At 51.7% G+C, this 19508-nt stretch overlaps 1 protein-coding gene across 1 annotated transcript; it reads left to right on the top strand.

The window, feature by feature from the left end:
* The first annotated feature begins 681 nt into the window (after positions 1 to 681).
* On the top strand, positions 682 to 9156 carry LOC138815094 (inositol 1,4,5-trisphosphate receptor-interacting protein-like 2). Its single transcript, XM_070004388.1, has 2 exons — positions 682 to 725; positions 1938 to 9156. Exons 1-2 carry the CDS (start codon positions 682 to 684, stop codon positions 3892 to 3894), a joined length of 2001 nt encoding a protein of 666 aa, XP_069860489.1. The 3' UTR covers positions 3895 to 9156.
* Positions 9157 to 19508: the final 10352 nt, after the last annotated feature.

Here is a 19508-nt window from a genome sequence, read left to right as displayed (position 1 = left end):
GAACCGAGGCAGCTGCTGCTGGCTTGAACTGGAAGGAGAGATCTATAAGGTCAGCATGTCCGCACGGCTGCCCAAGTTCTCAGCCTCAGCTTCCTGCTCTGCTTCTCTGTCTCCCCGCCCCCCCCATGGCCTGCTACAGTTTCTGCTGCCCCAGGGCCTTTGTCAATCCTAGAGCCTCTGCTAATTGATGGTGGTGGCTTAATTCTCCATTCGGCAGCCTCAGGGGCCCTCTGTCCCATTCCGACTCCTGGAGAGAAGGTTATGGTATTGCTGCCAGTATTTGTACAGTTCTTTGTCGGGCTCTCTATTTACCTGCTTTTCTGGTCCCAGCACTTGAGCCTGTTTATAAACAGCATCAAGGTGATGTTTATAAACTGTGGGGGTGGTCACCAGAGAGTGGGTGGGCACGCTCATCTCTCCAGCTCAGTGTGGATGTTGAGAGTTGTATAATCACCCTGCACAAAGGAATCAACAGGAAATGTCTTAAAACACAGCAGCAGAACATTCATCTCCCATAGTTTGAGAATTCCTGGGATGGCTGTAGGAAAGGACACTAAGTGAAACTTCCCAAGAGGAGGACTGAGCAAGATAGCAGAGCCAGACCCAATAAAGGAGCTGCTGCTCAGGTCTCACCATAGAACTGCTTGCAGGTCAGGGCTGCACCAGGTGCAGGCTTCAAGAATGACCCATCCTCTGCTCGCCACTGCCAGCTACACAGCAGATTGGTATCTTGGAAGGGAACAGAAGGGGAGGGGAGGGAGGAAGAGAAGAAGAAGAAGGAGAAAACCCTCCGACCTCCCATCAGGCACCTTGCTTTCTGACGTATTCCTGAGACTGTGAATAAACACACTCGAGCAGTTTAAAGCTACTTGGTTCTTGGTCATTTGTAACAGCAGCTGCAGGCAATGAAAACAGCAGTGTCCTGGTCAGCCATGGACTGCATCTGACTGGGTGGTCCCATAGATTATTATATCCTCTGGGATGCCCCGACTTCATAAGGCCCTCCTAGCATGCTCGCACCAGGAAATCGCCCAGCGATGCATCTCTCAGAACACAACCCTGTCATTAGGCGTCTGAGGGTATTTACTGCGCCAGCCAACACTGCTATGCTTTGGACTATGCTTTGCTTTGTTTATGGAGCTGGGTGCCCAGGGTCGGGGCACACTGATGACCAGGGAAAACCACTGGCCATTGTGGCACTTACATTCGGAAGGATGATTAAGCAAATGCAGAGACAGACACACGGACAGGCATGCCTTGGAACCCTGAGAACACCACCCAGGTCCACTTAAGCACACCCCTTCTGTGCAGTGTCTCCCCGGGTTCGAGGCAAGAGGGTGCAAGTTCTTCAATGTAGGCAACATCTGGTGTTTGTTTGGACTATGATCAGACTGAAGATGTGGTGTGTGTGTGTGTGTGTGTGTGTGTGTGTGTGTCCTGTCCTTTTTGTCACTCAAAGCTGGCGCTCTACAACTTAAGCCACAGCTCCACTTGGGGCTTTTGGGTGGTTCATTGGAGATAAGAGACTCATGGACTTTCCTGCCTGGGCTGGCTTCAAACCATGATCCTCAGATTGTCAGCCTCCTGAGTAGCTGGGATGAGCCACCAGCACATCCGCCGCTGGTCTTTCCTTTCCTTTCTTCTTTTTCTCAGTCGAGCGCCGTTTCGCAGCATCTCCTCCCCGCCTGGCACCCAGGAGGCGCCGGGCGAGTCCCGAGGCCGGCGCCCGGAGCACTTCCGCCCCCGGGGCTGCCACGCCGCCCGGCTGGGGGTGGGGCCGGGCGGAGGCGGGCCGGGGAGGGGGGGGGCCGGGGCCGGGACGGCCCTGCAAAGCTGGGGGGAGAGCGGCGGAGGCCATCGCGGGGAAGCCAGGCCTGGGCCGGCGCTGCCTTCGAGGAGGGGCCGGGGTGGTCGAGCGGCCCGCGGCGTCCTTGAAGGCCGAGGCCCCGCGCGCGCGCCGGCCGGCTGCAGACTTGGCCATTTCCTCCCGGGGACGAGCGGCGCCCGGGCCCCGAGGAGCACCGGGGCGGATCGGCGATCGCAGCGGCCCGGGGAGCCCGCGGGACCCGGGGTAGGCGGCGAGCCGGGCGGAGCGCGCAGCGCCGCGGCGGCGGGAAGGAAGAGGAGGAAACCGGGAGTCGGGAACCGGGAGCCGAGGCCGGGCTGCGGGACGGCGCCGCCGCCCAGGACGGGGACACGGGGGCCGCGGGGCCGCCCGGGCGTGGCGCGCATGGCCGACCGGGCGCGCCGTCGGGGCCGGCGCCGTCGGGAGCTCGGGTCCCGCGGCCCCGGGCGGCCCCCGCGCGCTACTCGCTCAACCCGCGCGCTTTCTGGCCCCTGGTGAGCGGCCTGTGCGCCGCGCTGCTGTGCCTCGGCCTCGTCCTGCGGGGTGGCGGCGGGGGCGCCCGGGCCGAGCCCCCCGACGGCGCGGACGGCGGCGGCTTCCCGGCGGCGCTCCCCGCCGCCTCGCTGCTGCTGCTCGGCTACGTGCTCCTGCGCTGCCGCCGCGCCGCCCGCCAGCGCCTCCTGCCCGGCCCGGCCCGCCCGGGCGGCCCCTCCGCCCTGCCGACCGCTGGCCCCCGACAGCCGGGCCTGGGCGTCCTGCTGGAGAGTTACTACGAGCACGAGGTGCGCCTGTCGCCGCACGTACTGGGCCACAGCAAGGCGCACGTGAGTCGGATCGTGGGTGAACTGGTGCGAGCCGGCTGCATCCGCGGCTCCCCGGGGCCCCTCCCCGGGGGAGCGCTGGCCCTGGCCTTCCGCGGTGACTTCATCCAGGTGGGCAGCTCCTACGAGCAGCATAAGATCCGCCGGCCCGACAGCTTCGACGTGCTGGTGCCGCTGCGCCTGCCGCCGCCGGTGGCGCTGGAGCCGCGGAGCCTGGGCGCCGAGCCCGCGCTGGCCGGGGCCTCGGGCGGCTGCTTCGTGGGCGCCCTCAAGGCGCCGCCCTCGCCGTCGGGGGCCCCCGGGGGCCGCTGGCCCCGCGATTGCAAGCCCTTCGCCGACGGCTTCTGCGTGGACGCGCGCGGGCGGCGGCTGCTGTCGGCCTGGCTGGTGCTGCGCTGGTTTCAGGCGCACCTGCAGCGCTGCCTGGCGGCCGTGCGCTACAGCCTGGAGGGGCGCTGCCGGGTCAGCCTGACCCCGGGGGGCCTGGAGCAGCCCCCCACCCTGCACGTCCTGCCCTGCCGCACCGACTACGGCTGCTGCCGCCTCTCCATGGCCGTGCGGCTCATCCCCGCCGTCCACGTGGGCGATGGGGTCTTCCTGGTGGCGCCCGCCCCGCCGCCCTCGGCCCTGGCGGCCCCGGCCGGGCTCCCGCCGGGCCTGCTGTGGGGCGTGAACACGTCCCGCCAGGAGCAGAAGCTGCTGAGCTGGCTTCAGGAACGGGCCGCCCCGGGTGCCTGCTACCTCAAGGGCCTGCAGCTGCTCAAGGCCCTGCGCGACCTGGGCGGCCGCGGGCTGGACCCGCCGGCCGCCGCGCAGTGGGGTCGCATCCTGTCCTCCTACGTGCTCAAGACGGCGCTGCTGAGCCGGGCGTGGACCGGGGACGGGGTCCCCGCGCCCGGCTGGGACGAGGCCCACCTGAGCGAGCGGCTGGAGGAGTTGGTGCGGTTCCTGCGGGACTGCCTGCTGCAGCGGCACACGCTCTTCCACTGCGTGCTGGGCCCCGGCGGCGTGGCCGCCGACCTGGGCCCCCTGCCCAAGGCCCTGCGCGAGGCCCCTCCGGTGGACCTCCTGGCGCCCTTCGACGGCCGGGCCCGGGAGCTGGCAGCTGCCAGGCTGCTGTCGACGTGGCAGAGGTTACCCCAGCTTCTCCGGGCCTACGGGGGGCCCCGTTACCTCGCCAGTGCCCCCCCAACCCAGCCAGAGTGCATGCGCCCAGGGCTTCCCTGAAGATGGACCCCCGATCGACCACACACAGAGGCTCCTCCCGGGTCGGGGTTACAGCCGAATGCACACACACACACACACACACACACAGAAGGCACTGGGAAAATTGGAGCCCCCCACCCCAAGATCACACAACGTGACACTCCCGTGGGACTCACTACGGTTTCCTGGGCAAGAAAACCGTGGAAGACGCAGGAGGCCGTCGCTGCTCCGGTCCAGATGGTGATCTGCCCCGAATCCGGTACAAAGATGCACCCGGCGGAGATGACCAGCGAGGACCATGGAGGATCCCAGAGGACCAGCCGAGGCACGGAGACCGGCCGCCAGCCCGCAGCTCCCTGCTCCCCAGGCTTCAAGACACAGACCTCCCGGTCCCCTGCTCTGTCCCAGGATTTTTTGGAAACGGATGGTGTTATTTCTGACATACCTATTTGGGAGGGACGGAATTCCAAATCGCTTTTTTTTTGTTTAGATCTTCTAAAGAAAAAGGGAATCGAATCTTTATGCACAGTGAAGGCTGAATTCTCTCCCAGCAGAGAACGGGATGTGCCAATCAGGGTCTCTTGTTAAAATAGTGCCATTGGTTGGGGTGAGACCACACTTGTTGAGAGACAAAAAGAGTTGGCTTCAAGAAGAGATCTGGAACAAATAGCACTTTATGTTGGCTGGTGATGGTACTTGGTGGTGGTTGTGTTGGTTGCATTCAGTAGGAAGATGTGTACAACTCTGCCAGGCAGGTATCAGTCAGGTGTGGGGCTAAAGGGCAGCAGTTAAGACGGCACTGTGAGAGAGAAAACATAGCAGGTCTTGAAAAAGAAGGTATGTAGGCCTTTGTCTATCAAGATGTCTAGCCAGGGCAGCACGGCGGCTAGACCATGGTCCTTTGGGGTTTCAGCACTTATTCTCAGCAATGTCTTTCCCAAGGAATTCTTTCCCAAAGATTTTTACAAAGGCGAGGAAGTGCCTGACCCAGGGTCCCATAAGTGTGAGAGCCCAGTGACATGGGTGATGATGGGTAAATTGTTGGGAAGGTTCTAGATGGCCCAGGAGGCCAGCTTCAAAAGGGCTCTTGATTCAGCTTGTGTCTTGCCAAATAGTTTTTTTTTGGGGGGGGAGGGTGACTCGGTCTCTTGAAGGGGTGGTGTGTGTCTGTGTTTGGCCACCAGTCTGTTCCCATGGATGGGGAAAGAGGAGCTGACAGATCAGGGGAAGGAGGTTAGCAAAGAGGGAGGGTCATTTCCGAGGGAAATGGTTCCATGAATAACAGGGCCACTGTTAAATTTCTGAGCTATTTTGAGGGATCTGTGTCACCCCCCCCTTTGTGTGTGTGTGTGCTGGCACTGGGGCTTGAACTCAGGGCTTGGGTGCTGTCCCTCTGTGTTTTGCTCAAGATTAGCTCTCTACTGCTTGAGCCACAGTTCCACTTTTGGCTTTGTTACTTGGAGATCTGAATCATGGACTTCCCTGCTCAGGCTGGTCTTGAACTTCATTCTTCAGATCTCAGCCTTCTGTGTAGCTAGGATTACAAGTGTGAGTCACTGGCACCTGGCTAAGAACTCCTTTAAGGGACTCATTCGGCTGCTTTGGGACATTATAAAAAAGTAATTTACAGGGAATCTTTTTTTTCTTCTTCTTTTTATCAGTGCTGCATACACTTTGGATACGCTTTGCAATAGTGGGCCAAGAGAAATGGCTGCAATGGGGTGCTGTCTCTGAGTTGTTTGGGGAACAATTTCCCTTGGTCCCCCAGAGTTTATTCCAAGCTTTTGAGGCCAATGTTAGGCTATAAGGTACTGCACTGAGCTAAGGGATCAATCTACTAGCTTCCTGCAAACATATAAACTGCACAGTGTTTTTTTTTTCCAAGTTTGTCTTAAGGATAAATACTGAGAGTAAATCATATCTATATATCTCTACATAGATATATATTGATGTAATTTCTATACCCAGCCCAACTTTTCATGTAGTTAGTCATTTAGGCAATAGAAATGGGAGCTAGTAAGGCCAAAAACTGTATTTCTAGCTGGGTTCTCACTTTTTTAAATTTAATACTATTTTTTAAAGTATAAATCTGGAAATAACACAGTTGTTATAGGTTTTTTTCTATTAGTATTTTTTAATGACCCCTCCATCCTGAATGGTTTTTAAAAATTTTTTTATTTTTTTAAAATTAATGGGCATTGTGTTGATGACATTTTAAAACTAGGAATGTCTTATTTAAATGCCATGCTGACAATTGTTCTCTGTACATGGTAAGCCAAAATGTAGTGATTTTGACCAATTTTGGTCACTGTCTAGTAATCTCAATCATGTACTATGTACTGATGAAATAAGGTGTGGTAGCCCAAGTTATAGAGAGTAAATTCAGTCCTAGATTTTTTTTTTTTCTGTCCTGAAGCTTGAACTCAGGGCCTGGGTGCTGTCCCTGGGCTTTTCACTCAAGGCTAGTGCTCTACCACTTTGAGCCACAGCGCCACTTCTGGGTGTGTGGTGGTTCATTGGAGATAAGAGTCTCACCTACTTTCCTGCCTGGGCTGGCTTTGAACTGCAATCCTCAGAGCTCAGCCTCCTGAGTAGCTAGGCTTACAGGCATGAGCCACCAGCACCCGGCTCAGCATCTATTTATACATGATGAGTGGCCATCATGAACTTGAAAAGCAGGGGTTTTGTTTTGTTTTGTTTTGCTGTGGGCCTGCTATGGATTCATATAGGCAAAAATCCCTTACTGGAAGGAGCTTCCAATTTTTTTTTTAATTGTTCTTTAGCCAATGCCCAAAGAAAATGCATGTGGGAAGGTGACTCAGCCATTATGTGGCTAGATGCCCCTCAGCTACTCCCACAGCCTGGGCTTGGAGTCTTCTGGAATGTTCCTGGACTGGGCTAGGAGAAGGAGAAGTGTTTTGTAAAATGAAATGGAGCTAAGAGGAAGGAGGATTCGAGGGGACCGGAAGGCTTTTCTGGAAGGAGGACTGCAGACAGAAGTGAGAGGAAGAGGGGCGAAGGAGGTAAAGTGAGCACCAGCACCACTTGGGGTGTGAGAGGTTGGGGTCAGGAAAGCTATGCTAGTGTGCTGTTTGCAGGGGTGTGGGTCATGAACTCAGCAACCTGCAGGAACAAAAGCAGGAGTAGGAAGGAAAGAACCAGGGGACTGGGGGGGGGCAGATGAGCCATGGGGACTGTGCCCACAGCTCCACAAAGGAAACCAGGATTGTTTGATTAATTGCTTTTTTTAAACGAATAATTGTCAATTGTCCAGAACACCACATAGATCAGACAGAACATTTGGGGGCCCGCCAGTCTGAGTCTCCCCTGACCTCCCCTCAACTATGTACAAGGTTATATTAATTTTGTTTTGGATCAAACTGGTGTGATGTCTAATGGAAGATGTAATAGTTCAGTTCTCCTGTATCTCTCAGACTTAATGTTTATTGTAGAAATAAGCCAGCAAAAAATTAACACAGCCACAGATAACACCTAACTCGGTATGCAAAAGGGATTCCCAGTCTTGGAGTCATTTTTTTTCTTTCTTTCTTTTCTTTTTTTAAATGAGATTCTTCATCAGTCCACATGTTTGGGGGGGGGTTGGAGGGGGTGGATTCTTGGCATTTACATCCAGGTGATTTGGGGTCAACTCATTGACTCAGAGTTTGCCAGTGAGTCATCTCAAAGGATTGCAGAATAACTTGTTTTGTTGTATTTGGTTCTAATATTAAAACCAATTATGTTGGTTCCTGGTGAAATCAGAACTTCATCTCTGGACCCAGCTTAAGCCTTTTGTCCCAGCCTCATTGCCAAGAAGAGTCTGGTGAGACTCCATCGCCAAATTTTTCCATCTCCCTCTGACTTCATGGCTCCTGCCATGGATGTCCTGATCCAGATATGCTAACAAAACATAACAGGTCACTCCTGCTCTGCCAGCTTCCCTTTCTTTCTTTTCCTTTCTTCTCCTCTCTTTTCTCTTTTTCTTCCCTTCTTTCTCTCCTTTCCTTCCTTGCTTCCTACCTTCCTCGCTTCCTTCCCTCCCCTCCTCCCCCTCTCTCTTTATTTTCTTTCTCTTAGCTTCTTCACTCAAGGTTGGTGCTCTACCACTTGAGCCATAGCTCCTCTTCCAGGCTTTTATGGTTCATTGGCAGTAACGGTCTCACAGACTTTCCTGCCCAGGCTGGCTTCAAACCTTGATCTTCACTCCGATCTCAGCCTGAGTAGCTAGGATTATTGGCATCAGCTTGTGTGCCTGGCATAGTCACTTTTTCCTGTGACACCATGTGGCTTTGACATTGATGAAGGTGTTTTCTGCTCTTTACCCGGGAGAAGGAAGATTTCTTCCCATGGTGGGGAAAGTAAGTCCCACCTACCTGTCCCAGAAAATGACAACAAGTTTAGTTAGTGTTATCATTGTGGTGGTGTGTTAGTTTTTTGTTCGCTTTTCTTTTTAAACAATTGCTTGTCTGTGACTTAAACATATCTGTGTATTTTTCATGCCTGAATAGTATGTGATAGAGTGGGAAAAGAACAGAAGCATAGGTTGGAAGATGGGGGAGAATACATGGTCTTCTATACAGAAAAAGTGAATGACATATAACATGGGTTCTGAAGTATCAGATTGTCAGGAATATTTTTAGCACCTTCAGCCTTAAAAACCAAACAAACCGAAGTGCCTTGACTTAGTCACTTGACTTAAAGCATTCCTCTTATTTTACTGAGATTTTTAAAAATGTCTCTTGTGAGCTCACAGTGAATGTGACGGTGCAGTCTGACAGTCTTAACATAAATTTTCTTCCAAAAAAAAAAAAAGACCAAAGAGTGAATCCAGTAGGATTCAGCTGCTACATAACTAAGATTAAAGGCAATTTTTTGTTGTGTGTCAGTACTGGAAGTTGAACCCAGGGCCTTGTGCTGTTCCTTGGCTTTTTTGCTTGAGGCTGGTACTCTACCACTTAAGTCACAGCTTCACTTCCAGCTTTTTTTTTTTTAATGACTAATTGGAGATTTTTTTTTTTAAAGTCCCTTGGATGGATTTATCTGCCTGGACTGGCTTTGAACCTTGATTCTCAGATCTCAGTGTCCTGAGTAGCTGGGATTACCAGTGTGAGCCACTGTGCCCAACTCATTAAAGGCATTTTTAATCACACCAAATATCCATGGTCAAGGCCAGCCGGCCATGTTCGATTTGCAGTTGGAAGAGATGTTCACTTTGAATCCTCTGGTTGCTTGGGGACCTTGTTCTTCTTCAGTTTGCTGTTTCAATAAAGGAACTTGTACACACCTTTGCCCAGAGTGAGTGTAGTCTGTGGGAAGGGCTCACTCACCTGGCCTGCAACTCTGCACAAACCTCAGCTGGTTTTGTGGAAATCTTTCCCACAAGGTCAGGCTGAGGGAATCCCTGGTTCCACAGACCTGGTGCCAGGTACAGGTGAGAAGATATGTCAGGCCATAGCCCTGCAGGTGTAACGCCGGCATGCCATTACCAAGCCTTCTGGAGCCTGGAGCTTTCCACTTTCCCTCTCCTCTCCCCCCCCCACCCCCCCCACCCCCGCTCCTCCTCCCAAACACACTGCAAGCCTTGGCCTGTGACTAATTTATAGCTCAAGATTTTGCCCACAATCTTCTCCAGAGGCCCTGGGGCACTTTTTGAAATGTAAACAGCAAGGCTTAGCCTGAGATGGGATCTTGGAGACAAACTAGGATGGAGTGACACCTCTGCCAGGTGAACTGGAAAACGAGTAGCCACAGGTTGATTACCACTGGTTGTGTCCATCTGTCTGTCTTCCATCTCCTCCCCACACATTCCCGTCACTCCCTGGGGGTAGGGGAAAGTTGCTGGGTGTGTTTTATTTAATTTTCCAGAAGTAGGACTGTTCCAGGGTATAAAGGACACCCATGGAGGTGGCCAGCCTGTGCTATTCTCTCAGGAATTCGCAAAGAGAATTTTCACAAAGAGAGAAAGGCAGGGAGTTACAGAAGCTCTGTATCTCCATGCTGTGTGTGTGCGTGCATGCGTGTGTGTGTGTGTGTGTGTGTGTGTGTGTGTGTGTGTGTGTGTCCTGGGGTTTGAACTCAAGTCCTGGGCACTGTCCCTGAGCTTTTTTTTTTTTCCTTCTCAAGGCTGGTGCTCTACCACTTAAACCACAGCTCCACTTCCTGCTTTTTCATAGGTTTTCCTGTCCTGGCTGGCTTTGAACCAGAATCCTCCTATCTCAGCCTTCTGAGTAGCTAGAATTACAGACAAGAGCCACAGGCACCTGGTTTCTCAAAGGATTTTTGTCTTCCTTTTTTATTTAATCGTTGGTCTTCTTGAGTTAGGAGCGATTTCTCTGCTGAGCTTCTGTTGATCCTTATCAAAATGGAACCTTTAAACCTGAGTCAGCCATGGAGACAAATGGTTGTGGCATTTGGAGTTGAGATGCCTTAAGAACATTGCATGGTAAGAAATTGCAGACTGAAAAATTGCTCTTTCTTTTTTTTTTATTTTGCCTCTTTTTCTTCTTATTTTGGTTAAACTCAGAGTGTTGCACTTGCTAGACGGGTACTCTACCACTTGAGCAACAACCATCTCCCCCAGCCCTTTTTGCTTTAGTTATTTTTCAGGTTCCTTCTCTAAGTTTTGCCTCAGGGGTTAACCTTGGACTAAATTCCATGTAACTGGGATTCCAGATGTGTTCTGCCATGACTGGTTTGTGTGTTGAGATGGAGTTTCACTACTTCCTCTCTCCCCACTCCAGCCTCTAACTGCAGTCCTCCCCATCTCTCCATGCAGAATAGCCAGGATTACGAGCCTGAGCCACCTCACCCAACCCATTCTTCCACTATCTAAGCAAAGGATGTGTGCTGGTGCTTATTATTTTTCTCTGATAAAGGCAGTCAACTCTCCATAGCAGTGGGTTCTTCATTTGTGCATTCAGCCAACTGCAGATGGAAAATAATCTTTAAAAAAATGCATTGGTGCTGAACGTGTGCAGACGTTTTGCTTCTCATTGTCCTCTAAAGCAGTGTGACAACCGTTCCAATAGCATTTGCACCAAGGTAGGTCTTGAAACTCATGTTCAGACAACAAAGTGTGTGAGAGGCTATGCACAGGACCCTACACAGACACAGTCATGAGGGGTGAGGGACTTCAGCATCCACAGTTTTGTATTCCTGGGGGTCCGAGGCTAATCCCTTCAGAGTCCCCCAGGTGTGAGTATTATGCCTAACTTTCTAAAGCAGTCTTATGGGTAGGAGTTACCACTTTTCGAGTCTTCCATTTATTTATTTTTTGGTGGTACTGGAGGTTGAATTCAGGGTCTTTGGACTTGGGTGTTAGCACGTTAGCCACGCCCCTCCGGTGGGGCCACGCCCCTTCCACGGGAAAGCCACGCCCTTCCGGGTAGAGCCACGCCCCTCCTGATGGAGCCACGCATCCCCAGCCTCCTGGTCTTCAGTCTGTATTCAGGCATCCTCTTACCCACTCCTTGCCATGAAACCAGCTGCGGACTCAGAGCCCTAATTACTCTCAGCCCAGATGCTTCTGGACGCTGAGCGTCCTTGAGCCATCCACCTTCCGGGACCCCCGAAGCGAGGCAGGGCCCAGTGGGGGCTCTGATCAGCAACAGGCCGAAGGGAGGGCATGCTGGGTCCCCTAAGGGCGGCGAAGACCACAAGGCCCTGAAGCCGCCTCCCAAAGCAGAGCCGTGCTGCTGGCCCCTGGTTTATACTGGAAATCCCCCTTCCCCCGCTTTAGGCCTCTGCAGCCACATGAGATGTGTTTTTGAGGCAGAACTCAGCCTAACCTGACCAATGCCAGCCGTTGGCCAGGGCTCCGGTCTTTACCCTGTGTGGGAAGAGCCCCCTGGGGAGCCAGTACATAACCACTGGGCACCATCAACTACATGGGGGGGGGGGTTGTGCTGGCCACGGGGAACCAGGCCTGTCTCCTTGGAGAACTGACAGAAGGGAGTGTTCTGAGATAAAGGAATCAGTTCGTTATGAGGCTGGCAAGGAAATGTGTTTTGCACAGCCTGGGGGTGGCAGTAAGGGTGGGATCAGGGAGGGTGGGCCTCAAACCTGGAATCCCAGCACTCTCTACAGTGTTTCATGGTGTCAGGAAACAACGAACCAAACCTGGACACACACACCCCCCCCATTCTCATTGCCATAAGGCCTAGGAGGGGACTCGGGGACTCTGTGCTCAACCCCCCCTCTTACCCGATGAGGAAGTAGAGGTGGGGCGGGATGAGCTCATTCCGCCCAAAGGATGTGAAAACAGAAAACAGAACCGAGCCCACAGCAGCTCTGGCCGTGCTCCTGGCCCTTTAAATCCAGGCCAGGGGGCCAGGCAGGACGGAAGCAGCCCCCTCGGGAGCCCCAAAGGGAAGGTCAAAATGTGTACAAGCTGCCTGGAAAAGCCTCCCACTATGTGGGAGGGGGCACAACTCCCCCCCCCCTTACTCCCATCCTTCCCTTAAAAGCTCCAGCCTCAGTCTCCCTCCCAGGAGAAGGCCCAGCCGCAGACCCTGGCTTCCCTCCAAACTTAAGCCAGCTGCTATGACAAGGACTCACCAGCTCCTTCTTCTCTTGGTTTGTTCTCAGACTTCCCTTTTCTTCCCAGAATAGAAACAGGAAGTCCCAGGATGGCTGTATTGAAATTGTCTGGAATAAGCTTGTAGCTTCATCTTTACAGAGGACCCATGACAGAGGATGCATTTGGGACAGGCATTACATGGAGACGTGTGTGTGTGTGTGTGTGTGTGTGAGTGTGCACTCATGAACTCTGCACATCCACTGGTAGCTAGCATGGGATCCCAGGTCAGAATGTGTGGGCTAGATCTAGCCTGTCATCTGTTTGTATACATAAAGTTTTATTGGAAACACAGCGCCACTCATTTCTTCACATATTATCTGTGGCTATTATTGTGATACTGCAATCAGAGCGATTCCTGTGACTATAAGAAAAGAAAAAGATCGCGCCTGTAATTCTAGCTACTCAGGAGGCTGAGGTCTGAGGATTGCAGTTCAAAACGAGTCCGGGCAGAAAGGTCCCTGTGAGTCTCGTATCTCCAGTTAACCCCTCTGTGACTCAAAGTGGTAGAGGGCTAGCCTTGAACAAAAGAGCTCAAGGACAGAGCCCAGGCCCTGAGTTCAAGGCCCACAACCAATCTTCCCCCTCCCCCCCCAAAAAAAAAAAGCAGAAAGAGTCAACTCTACAGACCAAGTTTAATTCAGGAGGAAAACATGGGAAGGGCAACCAAGTCCCCTTCCGCGGGGCTGAACTGGAAATGCTCCCCCTCTTACCATCAGGGCCTCTTTAAATATTAGGCAGAAAAAGTGAAGTCAGGCAGGGCAGATGGAAGAGAGGCGAGATGGAGGGAAAGAGAGGAGGGGAGGGGAAGGAGAGATCGAAGCTGGGGCATTTGGTTTTAGCAGCAAGATGAAGATGCTTAGGAAGTTTTCTTTCTTCCTGAACCCAGGATTTGCTCAAGGCCCCAGCGGTTTAAATGAGCACTTAGCTTTCGACCTGCTGGGTCTCTGCAGACCCTATTGTAGGAAGATGACTGCTGGCAGTGGGGGGGGGGGGGAAGGGGGGCCCTGCAGAGCGGGAGGTGAAGGTTGTCTGTTGCAAGTTCAAAACAGGCAGGTATGCTTGAACAGCTCTACCCTGCTCATCCATGGTTTGCAGTGGAGCTGGAGGCCCTGGGTTCGAGTTGGCTTTCTGTGCAGCCTTCCCCAGGCCACTCTGATCATGTCATAACTGGCCTGGAACCCAGCAACATTGGATTTTGCTTCCAGTGGGGACTGGCTTTAGCCAAGGTGCCCTCCACATCTCAGTCCATCCAGAACATTCTACATTAGAGCACTGAGAGCCTCCTTGTCCCTGGCAGCCCCTGAGCTCCAAGCAAGCCAGATATCTGGTCACCTTGCTTGGGCCTTCCTGTTAAGAAAGTTAAGTCAGGCCCACAGGGCAAAGAGTCCAGTTGGGGGGGGTGAAATTGGGTGATGGCAGACAATTCAGGAGAAGGCGAGGGCCAGTGGGAAGATGCCTATGTGTGGTTGGCCTTCAGAACTTTAGGGAAGTCCTTTCAGTTCTCCAGCCTCATCTATGAAATGAAAGCTCCTTCCCGAGCCATTCTGTGGCTAAATAAAATACAGCCTGCAGGGCATTTGGCAAAGCAGAACGTAATTAGCGCTCATTAATAATAGTAATAATAATAATAGGCTATTCATGGAGGCCGCTTATGTGGGAGGCGCCGCTGCAGAGCCAGGCATCTGTGGCTGTTTGGGTCTAGGAGGGGCTGGCATCATGGTTTTCAGAGTATTTGCTGGTAAAAGCTTCGCAGGAGGGCATGTGGATTCCTTAGAAGGTTTTCAGAGGTGAAAAGAAGTGACCTAGATAGTTCAGGAGTTGACCTCAGCAGCAGGAATCTGGAAGTCTCTAAACCAGCCTCAGATGGGTTTTTATTTTCTTTTATCATGGAAATAGCTTTCTTATTATGTGATATCATATGCTCACTAAAATCAGCCAGAGAGAGAGAGAGAGAGAGAGAGAGAGAATAAAGATCTTTATACACCCCCTAAAAACTCAGGTCAAAGCTTTCTCCATTTGGCCTACCCAAGTGTCTAGAAGGGGCACCCATGAGGGCCCGCCCCCACCCACCCCTTCAAGATAAGTGCTTCAGTTTCCATGACATGACATCATGGCTGGCTTTGGCTCGCGGTGTGGGGGACAATGGCAGGATGTGGACTTCCGGCCTAGCCCTCTGACATCAGCCTCCTTGGAAAGGACTTGGCTTGGAGCCAAGAGGTCCTGGCCAGGCTCTCAGGGAGGAGTCACTGGGCCTGGAGTGACTGCCAGTACTAGTTTCTGTGGGCCAAGTTTCCATCCATCCATCCATCATTTAGCATCTCTCAAAAGGCAAACTCCTCAGAATCCCCTTGATGCTATAGGCACTTGGGTACTGCCATAATCTGGATCTGGAGTGCCCCTCAAAGGTCCAGACAGGAACTATTGGAGGTGGAAGACCTTTTAGGAGGGGGGGGGGCCTCATGGGAGGTCTTCAGGTCTTTGGGGGCGTGGCCTTGGAAGGGAAGGTTACATTCCCTTTCTGCTTTCTCTCTATGTAAGTGGTTTCTCACTATGTAAGTGGTTTGGCCCTACTCACACAGGCTGCCTCACCACAGGTCCAAAGACAAAGGTCCACTGACCACGAACCATGGCCTCCAAATTTGGGGGCAAGGAAAACCTTTCTTGTTTATAAGTTGATGATGTCAGGTGTTTGTTAACAGCCATAAAAGGCTGATGGATGCAGGTACCATCCATCCTGGTCTCCTTACAGAAGAGGAAGCAGGTTCAGAGAGGAAAAGTAACTTGTCCAAGGTCACACAGCTGGTGAGCAGCAGAGCCAGGGCTGGAGCTTGAAGAGATAGGATACCAGAGCCACATGGCTGGCACAATGCTCAGAACAGCATATGGGCCTGTGTTTTTAAAACCTCTATATGTAGTCTAGCTGAGCTGTGGAAGGGTTGACAAAACAAAGGGCTGATGGGAAGGAAAATGGAGGAGCCACTGGGGTACACTGAGCTACCACTGGATTTGACATTGCTGAAGTCTAGATGGAGGGGTCTTTGAGATGTCACCTGCCATTCCTGGCCACATTATTCCTGCCTCAGCCACCCCTCCTACCTGTCCACATGGCCACCTCTGCCAGTATAGAGCTGAAGCTCTGGATTTAAACTGACTTGAGGATCAGATCCTGGCTTTCTTATTTGTCAGCTCAGGGTGACAGGCCTATGCCCCCTCTGCCATCTGCTGGTTGAGATGAGGATCTTGTTAATTTTTATACCCCCAGCTGGCCTCCAGTGGCAATCCTCTTGATTTTTGCCTCCCCAATAGCTGGGACTACAGGTGTGAACCGCTGCACCTTCCTCTGGCCACTGTCCCAGCATCGAGTGAAAATGCTTGTGAGAAGAGACTATCTAAACTGAATGTTGTCATCTGGCTATGAGCACACAAACAGTTAAATTTCCTGGAGACACCAGACAATGGGAACGTGATGGAAATTGAATTTAAATGTCAGTTTGCTCCACTCCCTGGGCCACTTAGCATAGGATTGTTTCACAGCAAGAGTTCTTGTCTGCTGGGGATCTCACCTTGTGTACATGGATATGAAGCTGGATGGACAAACAAGAAGTCCCTCCCAGCTTGGGAAGATAGGAAGACTTCTAGTCCTTGCAAAGCTGGTATTCAAAAGCCCAGTGCTGGCCTTGGAGGGAACAGAGTACTGGGGCTGGGCACCCTTGCTGACAGACCTGACTGGCCAGCTCGGGGGAGGCACTGTAGTGTAGCCCCCCCCCACTTAACTATGGACTAATTCCACTTGGAAATTAACTCCAGGCATATATATGCCCTTTGTCCTTGTGTAAACTTCAAGTTCCACTGACGCTTGACTCTCAATGTACCATTTTAAATGGTCACTACAGGTTACTGAGTCATCACTTTTATGATGGTCACTTCAGGTTAGGCATTCATTGTTTTTTATGATAGTGACCATTCCTTCCTTCCTTCTTCCTTCCTTCCTCCCTCTCCCTCCCTCCCTCCCTTCCTTTCTTTCTTCTTTCTGTGCTGGTACTTGGGGGGGGGGGTTGAACTCAGCACCTGGGCAGTGCCCCTTAGCTTTTTTGTTCAAGGCTAGCACTCTACCACTTGAGCCACAGCTCCACTTCTGGCTTTTTGGTGGTTCATTGGAGGTAGGAGTCTCACTGACTTTCCTGCCTGAGGCTGGCCTCAAATGAGGATCCTCCGATCTCAGCTTCCTGAGTAGCTAGGATTACAGGTGTGACCAGCAGCACAGGGCTGCCTTTTGCCTCTTGATGGCCATATGGCCTTAAGCAGTGACTTAACTCCACTGAGTCTTAGCTTCTTTACTGGCAAGATGGGAACACAAAAGCTAGTACATCTAGGAGTGTTGTGGGCATTGAGTGAGTTACTGTCTGGGGTACCTGGGAACTTCCAGCTCTGTGCACCAACAAAGGATCCGGCTCTGCCCACCTGTGCAGGCCTTCCTTCTCCTCAGCCCTGCATCCAGGGGGCTAAAAAGAATGGACCAGGGCAGCAGCTGGGTCCTCATAAACAAACACCTGTGTAATGGCTGGAAGATCCCCACCCCAGCCCTAGCTCTCTTGCTTCACCTTATGTCTTTATTTGTATTACATTTCCCCATTTACAAAGCCCTCATCTGCCTGCCAGTGACTGCCCCCAGCTTCTCCAGCAGTTCTGTGAAGGGGCTCCCATTTCATTTTAGAGGTGAGAAAAGAACAAGGAGGTTCAAAGAGGGGATGATATGACTTTCATAAGGTCAGCCAGCCAGTTGGTGATCTGGGTTTGCAGGCTCCAAGTTCAAGGGTTTTCTCTGCCACATCCTGATGTAGGCCAGCAGCTAACAAAACTGCAACCAGAAATAGTTCAGAGCCAGAGCTGGGAAAATATGTCGAAATGGCCAGAAGGGAACTGGAAAACAACACGTGTCAGATTCTTCCACTTGTCATTCATCCCCTGCCTGTCCTTCCCTCTCTTCCCCTCCCTTCCCCTGGCCTTTTTCTCACTCCAGTATTGTGTGTGTGTGTGTGTGTGTGTGTGTGTGTGTGTGTGTGTGTGTGTGTGTGTGTGTGTGTGTGTGTGTGTGTGTGTGGTTGTTGGAGATAAGAGTCTCATGAACTTTCCTGCTTGGTCTGGCTTTGAATCTTGGTCCTCAGATCTCTACTTTCCAAGCAGCTAGGATTACAGGTGTGAGCCACTGGTGCCCAGCCAATAATTGCTTTTAATAGACAGGAAGCAGCCTTAGAAAGCTCAGAGCTGCCGAGTGGCAGAGCACCTGCTGGTCAAGACGAGCACAGGGTCCTGAGTTCAAATCCTAGAATGGAAAGAGAAAGAAAGAAAGAAAGAAAGAAGAGAGAGGAGAGGGGAGGGGGAGGAAGGGAGGGAGGGAGGGAGAAAGAAAGGAAGGAAGGAAGAAAAAGAAGGAGAAGATAAAAAAGGAAAGAAAGAGAAAAGGAGATCTAAACAACCTTTTATTTTGGGCTCATCTGAGCCTTATAGAAAAGATGCACAGGCAACACAGTTTTATGACATTCTTCTCCTGATTGTCCTAGCTTTAACATTCTACAGAACCATGTGAAACTTGTGAAAACGGTGGAATGTGCATTCCTGCAGCACTACTCACTCAACACCAGGCTTGACTGGATTCTCCACACCCTTCCACCAATGAATGTCCTGGTTTGGGTCCAGAATCTGGTCCAGGGTACCACACTGCATGGGGTAACTTTGATTGTCCTTTTCTTTTCTTTTTCTTTAAAAATGCCAGTTCTGGAGTCTGAACTCAGGGCCTGGGTGCAGTCCCTTAGCTTTTCACTTAAGTCTGTCCCTCTACCACTTGAATCACACTTGTGGCATTTTACTGCTTAATTGGAAATAAGAGTCTCACACACTTCCTTTCCTGGGGCTGGCTTTGAACCTGGATCCACAGATATCAGCCTCCTGAGTAGCTAAGATTAAAGGCGTGAGCCACCAGTCCCTGGCAGCATTCTGGTGCTTAAATACAGCACTCCCTGGTGCTATATTCTCTCAGTTAGAACCAGTTGTAGAGCTTCAATACCTGCCAGGAAGCTGTGACAGTTTTCCTTTGACCCCCTAAGAAAGAGGAAAGTGAAAAGCAGCTTGTGGATGTGGCCCTGGTGGCTCTTTCACGGAACCCAACCCCGGCTATGTGATTAAACCCTGGAGAGAGACCCTGCATTTCTATGCACAGACTTCACCTCCCAGCAGAGGCTGTCACCAAAGTGACAATCGTGGGGACACATGGACATGATGAGTAAATGCATAAATCAACGGACGATCACCTCGCATTTGCCTGGCTTTGGGCAGCTCCTGCTCTGACTCATAGTTTTAATTCTCTTGCTCCCAGGCTGAACTCTTGAAAAGATCCTAATTAGATTCTTAGAAGAAATAAGAACCCATCAGACAAACAAATGACAGGAGGTGGCTATGGAGCTAAACCCCAGGCTCGGAAAATGTAATAAGGGCCTCTCTCTCCAGGGATGAGACAGACAGGGGGAAAGGTCACAGCCACTCAGGGGAGAAAAGGGGAGGGGGGGCCCGGAGTGTCCTTAAACAATGTCCTTCAAAAACCAATGCCCTGCTTGTTGAAAATGAGGGGAATATTTCTTTATTTGTTCTTCATGGAAGCAAGACCTGCATGTTTTAGATTGTTGACAAGGGTGTTTTACAACCACCATCACCATCACCACAAGAACTGATGTTCTTGGTTATGTCTTCCTCTTCTTCCTGAAGACATGTGGTCTGTCCTAACAGAGGATCTTGGAATGAACCTCCAAATGATTCTAAACTTTTTCCCATGAGAAAAATAAAGGTCCAGGCAGATTAAACCTGATGTGAATGGATAGGGACTGCCCAGTCGTTGTACACTGAATAGCACTAGAAATGCTGTTGATGAGCAAGTTTCTCATGTCCTCACATCTTTTTGTTGTTGTTGTTCTTGTTGTTGTTCTGATTCTTTTTTTCTTTTCCAAGTACTGGCTTCCCCTTAGACCACGCATCACAGTTTGTCACTGAGCCAATGAATGACATA

This window comes from Dipodomys merriami, unplaced genomic scaffold, assembly GCF_024711535.1.
Source record: "Dipodomys merriami isolate MVZ:Mamm:240054 unplaced genomic scaffold, mDipMer1.0.p SCAF_62, whole genome shotgun sequence".
Taxonomy (NCBI): Eukaryota; Metazoa; Chordata; class Mammalia; order Rodentia; family Heteromyidae; genus Dipodomys; species Dipodomys merriami.
This window is presented reverse-complemented; position numbering and strand designations above follow the sequence as displayed.

What these genes read in the sequence shown, in the direction of transcription:
- LOC138815094 (XM_070004388.1), top strand. Translation starts at nt 682, where the DNA reads ATGACCCATCCTCTGCTCGCCACTGCCAGCTACACAGCAGATTG. An exon ending in GCCAGCTACACAGCAGATTG is followed by an intron (nt 726 to 1,937) that starts GTATCTTGGAAG and finishes GCGTCCTTGAAG; the next exon opens with GCCGAGGCCCCGCGCGCGCG.